At 32.1% G+C, this 11,190-nt stretch overlaps 1 protein-coding gene across 1 annotated transcript in view; it reads right to left on the bottom strand.

Moving 5' to 3' along the window:
• Smp_146790 (putative tgf-beta family) overlaps positions 1-10,989 on the bottom strand; it is a gene marked incomplete at both ends in the record, with an annotated part of 22,333 nt that extends 11,344 nt beyond the window's left edge. The window contains 3 exon segments of the mRNA XM_018789553.1: positions 9,613-9,969; positions 10,084-10,164; positions 10,950-10,989. Of these exon segments, the coding sequence (XP_018654985.1) occupies positions 9,613-9,969; positions 10,084-10,164; positions 10,950-10,989 (478 nt within the window).
• Positions 10,990-11,190: the final 201 nt, after the last annotated feature.

The following is an 11,190-nucleotide window of genomic DNA, read 5'->3' as shown; positions in this document are numbered from 1 at the left end:
GCGAAGAGGATCGTGGATTCGCACTGCTGAGGAGTCCCATACTAAGACGATAAGACCATCCAGTGCTTCCAAGTTTTCCATTGTGGTCTAGCTTCAATTAACTCATGATTTCAACTATGAAAATACTGAATTCTCCATAAAACCCCTTCTGATGTTTAATCATATGCTCACTAGTGACAGACTTCAAGAGATATTTCCTTGAGTTCTAGCGGTAAGCAGTGACCAATGGAGTTCTACCAAGTTTGTCGTAGAGATATCAACTCACTGAAGACAATTGGTGAACGGTTGCTCAAACTTCGTGGATTGTTTGAAGTTAGACATTAACACCGTTGGATGCCGGCTCAGTGGTCTATCGGTTAAATGCTCTGAAGCAAGACTGGTAGGTCCTGGGTTCGAATCTCGTGAGGTAGGATCGCGGCAGCGTACTGCTGAGGAGTCCCATACTAAGACAATAAGACCATCCAGTGCTTCCAGATTTTCCATGGTGGTCTAGCTCATGATTTCAACTATGAAAATACTGAAATCTCCACAAAAGACCCCTTCTGATCTAGTATTTCATTGTCAAATGTATTTTTCTCACCAATGAATTAGACCAATAAAATAAGTAAAAATAATTTATGATCACAATACCAATATAGACAATCTAATAAATATGTCAATTTACAAAACAGATGACATATTATTCCAAAGTTTATTTATTTGTATACCATCTCAAGATGTGAACCATGGAAGTATTCAATCATAAGAATAATCTATCTAAATAAGTTATTCATATCGAGTAACCTAAATTCATTTATTCATACAATCATGATAATAAGATTATTCATTAATCTTTAAATTTGGCGTACATATTTAAATGTATGTTTACTTTATAATAACTTTTTTTTGTCATTAAATTGACAGTTTCAGTATTTTGAAAAATGGATCATTTGTAAAACAAAAAAACAAACAAAATGTATTCAATAATTAAAATGCATACTAACATTTACATACAATTATGCATTGAGGTATAGACGCATACATGCACATACAGGTATAACTTTACGGACATTCTATGGTAATATTGAATCCAGACTTTTTCTTTCTTTTTTTTCATTAAAATTAACTTCCATTAAATAGTGAATTATTAATAATAATGAGTCTAAAGATATATGAATATGATTTCTTCTATTGTGTTTTTTTAGTTTATTTATTTAATTATTTCTCTCTCTTTACTATTTTTTTTTTAATGAAATGAAATCACTTCTCACAATTCAACTTGTTCCCTTGACTTTCTTTTATTACTACTTATTTCCCTTCATTTTATTATTATTACTATTATTTTTACTCTCCCTACCCTAATATACAGTTCGCCTTTGAGTTTTTGATTACTGTTCACCCCACCCTCGAAATGAGAGAAACAGGATGCATAAATTAAAAAAGAATCTCTAAACCACACACACACACACGCATACACACACACTAAAAAGGAGTGTACCATATCCGCAACCACATCGGTAAACAAATAATGATGGTAAGAAAAGTATTCTGGCGCCATTTTAAATGAAAAACTATATAAATGATAATAGAAAATGAATAAAAAAAACGAAAAGAAATGAATACTTTATTTTTTTAATAATAGATTGCCTACCTTAGTAATATTTTATTTAACGACTGGATTTAACTTCACACTTGGTCAGGTTAAGAAGAGTATTCTTACCAATAATGTTAATAATGACATAGGTGATATCAGATGAAATAATTAAACCATTAGTATCGATAGTAATTTGCCCAGGACAGGGTTGGATGGAGAATGCAGATGGCCGGCCTATGTTCCTCCACGAGGGGTAACAGGCATACGTACTAAGTAAGTAAGTAATTGATAGTAGTAGTAGTAGTAGTAGTAGTAGTAGTGGTAGCAGTAGTGGTAGTGATGATAGTAGTAATGGAGAAATAATAACAGTTACATGTATCCAGATATTATTGCGAATGTAAATTTGTATTCGAGTATAATCATTAGTAGAACGAAACAATTCTTTATAATTGAAATCATGAGTCAATTGAAGCTAGACCACCATGGAAAACCTGTAAGCACTGGACGGCCGTTTCGTCCTATTATGGGTCTAAAGGTTAAGCGCTCGCGTGCGACACCAAAGGTCCTGGGGTCGAATCTTGCGAGCAGGATCGTTGATGCGCACTGCTGAGGAGTCCCATACTAGGACGATAAGGTCATCCAGTGCTTCCAGGTTTTCCATGGTGGTCTAGTTTTAATTGACTTATGATTTCAACTATGAAAATACTGAAATATCCACAAAAACCCCTTCTGAATTCTTTATAAACCACACAAATTATATTCAAAAAAATATAGTCACATTTTATGGGAATATGTATAACATACATATATATGTGTGGGTAAAAATGGGATTGTCAATTAGAAAGTTTCATGCTTTATTCACATCATTTGTACAGGTAAAAGAATAATGATTATGGTCGTTTGAAGGAATTTCGATTGTAAAAAGTATATATATCAATCTACTTAATACATACATTAATGTATTATTCTTTCATAAGATAAACATTATTTTCCACTGAGTTAATGAAAACAAAAAGTATATTAAAAGTAAGTAATTTATCTTACGGTTTTCAATTATTTACTTGTTCTTTCTTTTTTTATATTTTTCAAATGGAGATAGTTTTCTTCCAATAAGGTGAACATTAATTAATTATACTTTAGTGTTTATGTCTAATCTGACAGTTTGCTAACATTTGCTTTACAGAGGTCAATTAGTATCATATAAGTTGGTTTATTTAAACATAAGAAAGGGGTTTTGTGGAGATTGTAGTAATTTTATAGTTGAGTTTATGAGTCAATTAAAGCCAGACCACCATGAAAAACATAGAAACACTTGACGGCCATTTCGTCCTAGTATGGGTCTAGAGGTTGAGTGCTGGCGTTCTAGGTTCTAGGTTCGAATCTTGCGGGCGGGATCGTTGATAAGCACTGCTGAGGAGTCCCATACTAGGAAGATAAGGCCGTCCAGTGCTTCCAGGTTTTCCATGGTGGCCTAACTTTAATTGACTCATGAACTCAACTATTATTTAAATATACTCAAAATGAAATGATGCTATTTATTACTTCCGAGTAGAGTGACAGATTATTTTTAAGATTTACGTTTTAATTTCAATAGTTGAGACCATGAGTCGATTGAAGCTAGACCACCATGGAAAACCTGGAAGCACTGGATGGCCGTTTCAGCCTATTGTGGGACTCCTCAGCAGTGCGCATCCACGATCTCGCCTCTCGAGAATCGAATCCAGGACCTATCAGTCTCGCGCGCGAGCGCTTAACCTCTAGACTACTCAGCCAGCATCTAACGTTTTAGTAGGAAATATGAAACAAATACACAGAAATATCAGTTGATAAGAAATGTAGTCAACTTTTCTATGAATTCAGCATCGTTAAAAATGAATATAACTAACATTCATGAGAAAGATATATAATTATACAATAAATAAATTTTTGATTCCTAATAAAGTTTGAAATAATATTCGTAGGTATCATGGTCATAGATCTCACTGTTGAACTATTCACACACATAACCAAATGACAGTCATTTAACTTTATAAACCAAATATTATACTGTGATATATATCATTGTCTAATTTGAAATTCTAATTTCACAACTTTTTCGACTTCCTGTAGGTTATGAGAGAGGATTTTAAAAGTTAGTAATGTATAACTAATTCATTAAATAATAATTTTTGATTATTCATTATCTCGATCATAAGTGCTGTTCGTTCAGATCCCTGACTGTAGAAATTTCTTAACTATACAATCTCAATAAAACCCGATTGATTTTCTCATAAACTATGAATATATGAAGGGATTTTGTGGAGATTTAGTATTTTCATAGTTGAAAGCATGAGTAAATTGAAGCTGGACCACCGGAGAAAACCTAGAAGCACCGTCCATTGATTCCAGGTTTTCCCTGGTGGTCTAGCTTCAATTGACTCACGCTTTCAACTATGAATATATGGACAATATAAACTTTTAATTACTCACTACATTCAAACACAGATTTATAAACAAAGGATATTCTTTTTAATAAATTCTCGTCAGATTCTATTCATGGCATATATCTGTATTTTAATATGATGGGAATTTTTCAAAGATTAAAATATTGTAGTCAACGTAATACATTACTATAACACAGAATATTACATAGCTATTTCTAAATTTATAATGAGATTTGATATGATACATTTATTATTGTTTGTTCAGTAGAACTATATACACATATCTGTACACAGAATTAATTCAAACGAATGAGTCTTAACTAAAACTTCTTATTCATGTATTTTTAAGAAATGATTTTAATTACTTACAATTTAGACACAAATAACCTCATAGCGCTACTAGAGAAGTGATTTTGTAAAGATAATTCTAATCATATAAATGACAGACAAACGTCCAGAAATATTACTGATTTCTGTAGAATGAACTGAATGTGGCTATCAGTAGAATCCATTGTGTGCATTTCATCATATTTGAGAGTCATCAGCTGGATGTACTTACATTCCAGAATAAGTATCCACTCTGTCTACAATCAAGTGGATTTTTGAAATCAATAGCTAAGTGGATAATACGTTGGTGTTTGAAGCGGAAGGTACTGGGTTTGAGTACGGAAATAGACATCAACTTGGAGGTGTGGATACGTCTAGATGACGAGTCCTTAATACTATGGGACGCATATCGTGGACTCTATTGTCAGCCACATTCTGTCTGTGTTATAATAGGCAAATCGAAGCATTCCTCACAGGGTGAAAATCTATCAAATAAGAATTATAAAATTTCAATCAAAATATCAAGTACAGGATAATTTAAACAATTACAAATTAAGATAAGATTTCTTATTTATACTCAGGAGAAAGTCGAAGATTATGTCACAGTTTCCTAAATAAAATAATTAATTTATAGTCTACTAGTTTTATAGGATAGAACTATCAACAAATTAAATTATTAACTAGATTTTATAAAGAAGAGGACTAACTTTATAAATAATATTAAAAAAGCCAGGTACTTGGGGCCAGAGAAGGTTGTACAGTTGTCCCATTCCAATTGTAAAGTACTTATTTTACATAAAATACATTATAAAAATAAGAACATGTAGGTTTTTCAACAAAAATAAGGTCAAAATTGGTGAGCGCGAAAATTTAACATGACTATCATTTAATGTTGCAACCGCAGATTCATAGAATTCTGATACAACAATCAAATATTAGTGTCCATGATAAGAAGTTTACATCATCTTTACTCAACCCCGTGTCTTTAGGAGGTATGAGTAGCAAACTGAGTCAACATAAACCATCCAGAGGATAAATACACAGATAAGCAATTTTGAATTACAACGTTTGAAAGATAACTAAACCAACCAGAAAACGTAAGTAAATGAATCCAGCTGCAGAAAAAAGCACACTGATGGAAATTTCTGATTTAAAAGTATACATTTGAGTGGGTTAGTCCTCGAAGGTTAATATAACTTCTAAGAGTAATAATGTTTCTACGAGTTGATTAATCCAAGGAGTCTACCTAGTTATGTGAGGAGCCATTAGTATAAAAATAGCCTTAATGGTTATGTTTCTGAGTGTTCTGTCAAATCACTCAAGTTACAAATTTTCGGTGAATGAGCTTGAGTTCATGACGTAGAAGATAAGTGGAGAGTAAAGGAATGAAGAGATCCTTTAAAAGCCAGAACTATTATTGAGTTCTTGAGTCAACGGATTATTGAAGGCCTACCAATAATTCCTTGAGAATGTCTTTGAAAGCTAGGAAAAGATTCGCTCAATCACTGAAGAACAGAAACTACGAATCACAAGTAGAAGAACTAAGAACTACTTATCACAATTCGGTTGAATATTTACTTACTTTGTTACTAAATTTAGCGTATTTCCAGATGATTTCAACAGGCCAACCCCGTCCGTAGATCGATAAATAAACTTTGAAGTAAAGTTTGTATTATTATTTGGAACCTTTTCTCTACTATCATGGGCTGCTAGGAGGTCAATAATGCGTATCCGAATAGCAGACATAGTGTAAATATCTAAACACATTCTTTCTGAAAAATCCAAACTGTTTCTAGGTTACACCACGTCTTTTAAACGAAATCATCTGATAAGCACAACAGAGATCCCAGCTTAAATATATTCATGTAGAAATTAAACTAAAATCTATTAATAGATGCTTAAAAACTCCATTCATTTCTTACTGTTCGAACAATGATTTACCAATATGAATAATAAATAATTGACCTTTTGTCTGATTTATTATATGCATAAATATAGGTTTGTAGATACGAAAACATTACAAGTGAATACATCACTTTTGTAAGAGTAAATCGTTTCTGAACTTTCGCTTATTTAAAAACAATTGATCAGTTGATTTTAAACTTCGAAATTAGTATTCACTTGATGTTGTTTACTCGTATTTTCCCATTGTTTTGTAGGACTCCAATTGATCAGTCTATTGTTGGCATATGTGCATCTTGTGCGGACTGCCTCGATATTGCCTGAAGTCACAAGCTTCATAAGCTCCAATTGTAATTCTAAATAACAATGGGAAGATGCAAGTAAACAACACCAAATGAATATAACTTCACCCTATTGTACAAGCTGGCGGCTATCAGGATTCATTAGCTACGTGGATAATGTGATGGCGTTTGAAGCGAACGGCACTGGGTTTGAGTCCCAAAGTGAACATCAACTCTGAGATGCAGGTACATTCAGATGACGAGTCTCAAATAGGACGGAACGCGCGTCCTGGATTCCATTGCTAGCCAATATCCATCTTTGCTTATAAATCAGTTGCTAACAATCATTTTAGGTTTTAAATTAAATTTCTCATGAAACAGCAATGTTATAAATCAGTTACTTATAAAGAACCGATTTCGTCAAGATATAAACTTAAATCTTGTTCTCTAAATCACTAAACAGCTTTATCATACAAATAATACATTTTTGTGTTTCATATAACCAACTGAGTTAAGTTTGATCGGTTTTCTTTTCTGAAAACAAATTCCTCAAAAGAATAAACACTACATTATGATAACACATCATTATTTAAATAATTATATTGTTAATATAACAAGGGTATTTTTGTGAATACTATAGTAATTTGAATAGTTGAGATCATGAGTCAATCTAAGCTAAACCACCATGGAAAACCTGGAAGCACTAGACTGCCATTTCGTCCTATTGTGGGACTCCTCAGTAGTGTGTATCTTGGGTTCGAATCTCACGAGGAGGGATCGTGGATGCTCACCGCTGAGGAGTCCCACAATAAAATGAAACGGTCGTCCAGTGCTTCCAAGTTTTCCCTGGTGGTCTAGCTTCAATCGACTCATGATCTCAACTAATAAAATTACTATAATATCAACAAAAAACCCTTCTGATAATAATCATATGCTCACTAGTGACTGGCTTCAAGAAGTATTTCCTGGAGTTCTAGCGGTAAGCAGTGACCGGAGGAGTTCAACCAGGTCTGTTGTGAGATATCAACTCACTGAAGACGATGGTGGACGGTGGCGCAATATCGTGAATTGGTTGAGGTTAGACATTAACACCGTTAGATGCCGGCTCAGTGGTCTAGAGGTTATTCGCTCGCGCGCGAGACCAATAAGTCCTGGGTTCGAATCTCGCGAGGCAGGACCGTGGATGCGCACTACTGAGGAGCCGCAAAGTAGGATGAAACAGTCATTCAGTGCTTCCAGGTTTTCCATAGTGGTCTAGCTTCAATTGACTCATGATCCCAAGTACTAAAATTATATTGTTCTTATACTCCACAAAATCTAGATATAAATCCGCAAATCTTTAAATTAGTTTTATTTAACCATCAGAGGTAAAGTTTATCATTAGTGATTAGATAAATTTCATTCGTTTTTTTCATCATAAAACTTGACTATAATAGGATAGTAATTAGGATCACAAATAAAGTAAATCGTAACAAAAATTCTTTGCAGTCAAAGTAAAAAATATTAATGCTTACTGTATTAAACCCATAATGATAGTAGATTGATGATTAGAAAAAAAATTTAACACAATACATAAACGATTTTTATCGAGAACCAATATAATCTAAAGATCTGATAAAATGTAGTACCAGGAACCATTTAATATGTATTTTGAACTCATTTGGAATTCTATATTGATCCTTAATTATTGCTTATAACCCAAAACATATGGAGAGTTTCCAACAAGTAAGATATTACTGAACCATTAAATTTTAGTCCAATTGTTTAAACTCTTCTAATTCAATCAGTAGGCTATATGTCTGTAGTATCATCTGTAAACTTTTACTCCATTTCGTAATTTGTCAGTTTCATAAATTAAATATTATCATAAAAATATCAGAAAATCTAGTTCAAAATGCAGTTATAATTATTACTCTAACATTGATCGGCTAGAGATGATTTACAAAGATCTGTTCACTTTAAAACTGATTTTCATGGAGTTATACCAGCTATAGAGTTATCATAAACTTCATTTTTGAAGATTTTCACTTCTATCAAGTAGTTGACAGAAATCGAGCATTCTTAAAAAAATTCTCAATCAAAATGAATAACTACCTACCATTTCACAGGTAAATAAGTCAATGATGAGTTTTCCATAAAAAGATAAGAATTTAATAATGCCCCTTTCCTCCTCCCCCCCCATACTAATCAAGTACATTAGTCATAATTATTTTCTAATGATTTCACCATTGCCTTAAATTAATTTCACATTTTTGATTGAAATTATCATTAAATTTATCATAAAATACTGAGAACAACAATTTCCAATCTACAAATAAAATTCATAATAAATTACACTACCATATACAGTTGTAAAAAAATTCAGTTAATTTAAAGTCAGAATGAGGATTTGTGGAAATTGTAGTAATTTTAATAGTTGAATTCATGAGTCAATCTAAGCTAAACCACCATGCCCCCCAAAATGCCCTTATACGACCTACTCACTGCCTTCTCGTGGCATTACTGTTGTTTACGAAATTGAGAGGACGAAAAGCGAATGTTCGGCTCCTTAAACGGGTTGGTGGACACGGAAAGTTCACCTAGGGGAGTTGGAAAACCCTGATTCCAAACCAATGGTTCACATGGGCTCCAGTATCCTGAAGGAACAAATAGCGTATGAATCAGTTGTTGGCCACTGGCTACCATGGGACTGCATCTCCTCACGATGCTCCACTGCCTTGTGGATGAGACCTTTAAATCAAAGGCTCAGGATGTGTCCCCCTAAGAATACCACCTGTTTCAGTTTGGGCACCCGGGCAGTATCACAGCCTTCACACAAATCAAATGAGATTTGTGTGGGCGTATATATATCTGGTACCCCTTTGTACCAATATTTATAGATAAATAATTAAACTAGACTGCCATTGAAAACCTATAATCACTGGACTACCGTTTCGTCCTAGTATGAGACTCCTCAACAGTGCTCATTTTGATCTTCAATGACATATGAATTAAACTATTAAAATTTAAAGTCACGCCATTATTCATTTCATTAGTTTATCTAAAGTATGCATTTCTTTACATCATAAAGAAAATTTATTGTAAATAATCGATCATTATTACTTACCTATATGTTTATGATGCCTTATTGCTGTAATCATACCAAGATAATGACGATTATGATGAGTTTTTAATTTTTTTCCTTTATATAATTCAATATTATCTGTTGTCATTGGATTATCATTTAAATATTTCACATAATCAGGATGTAATAAATGATTAGATTCATAACGTCCAAAACTATACCAATCATTCATATGACGTTCATGTAATTTAAACATATAATTAGGTGTTTTAGCTATTAATTCTTCTTTAGATGGTTTTCGTATATTATCATCATTATTTTTGAAACCTTTTTTATCAATACTACTTGAACTACTACTATTAATACTACTTATAGTAGTAGTAGTATTTGAACTGACATCTAAGTCTAAATTATTTTTTACCATATTTATTTGTGATTTAATTATTTTTTCTAATAAATAATTCCAGGTCTTTTGTTCTGATTTTGTTAAAATATTTGAGTTCATTTGTTTACCAATAATAGATAATGATTGTAATAGATTAATTAAATGATATTCATTTGATAATTGAGTTGAATGATGTAGTTGTTCAATTGCTTCAATAGTTTTAATAGTACATGAAAAAACAATTATAATAATCCATATTAGGCACGTAAAGAAGTTTACTCTCGACAGAGTTCTAACCTTCGTTGAATTCTTCTTAGATAATACATTTGTAGTGCAATATGGTAATGATAAGAATTTCACTGGTTTACGTTGATTTGATTGAAGTATTGATGATTGAATCAATTGTTCCCTTTCAACATAGTCATCACCGTCATCATCAGCATCATCATCATTACCGTCGTCATCATTGACATTTGTATCAATTAAATGCTTAAGTGATAATTGAGTAATATATGAATTACAATAAGTAATAAATAAAAATCGTATAATAAATATTAAATAAATAATTACAAAATTTAATTCACTGATTAAATTAATAAAAATAATGAATAAAATAGATTTGTTTAACTTTACTTTAATACATTTACATATCCTGTTTAATATTAGAGTTTTTCTGATAGATAATATAAGATATGATCCAAATTGTTTAGTAGAATAATATTTTAATTGCCAAAAATTTTCAAATACATAATCGAAAAATTTTTGAAATTTGTATACAGAAATAATTTTTAAAATTGTAAAGTAATAATCTATTGATAGACGACTAAGGTTAGACGTTTTGAGAAATATAAGTGTTGACGGCGTCAAATTGTATAGTTTTGTCTTTTCTGTTTCCATAGCATAAGAATGTATTCATAAGGTTACTACTGCTTTAGATGTTGACTAATGGCGCCGATAGATTGTCGCCAAGGTATTAAGTTTGGCGCCTTATGACCTACAGTCGACAGGTCTAGAGTAAGTGACTTTTCCCCCATTATCAAATAATTCTATTTATCATTTATTTGAAAGAGAGAAAGTTTTTTATAAAAGGAGAGAGAAATTATGTACAATGAGAGAAAGAACTAAGAAAACTAAGAAAGATAGATAGAAGTACATATAATCCACAGCTTCAAAATAAGGGTGGATGAAAAGAAACTATTATTTCAGTCTCGACATCACCTATCATAAAGTGATAC

This window comes from Schistosoma mansoni, chromosome W (assembly GCF_000237925.1).
Source record: "Schistosoma mansoni strain Puerto Rico chromosome W, complete genome".
NCBI lineage: Eukaryota > Metazoa > Platyhelminthes > Trematoda > Strigeidida > Schistosomatidae > Schistosoma > Schistosoma mansoni.
Note: the sequence above shows the minus strand (reverse complement) of the source record. Positions and strands in the feature narration are given on the sequence as shown.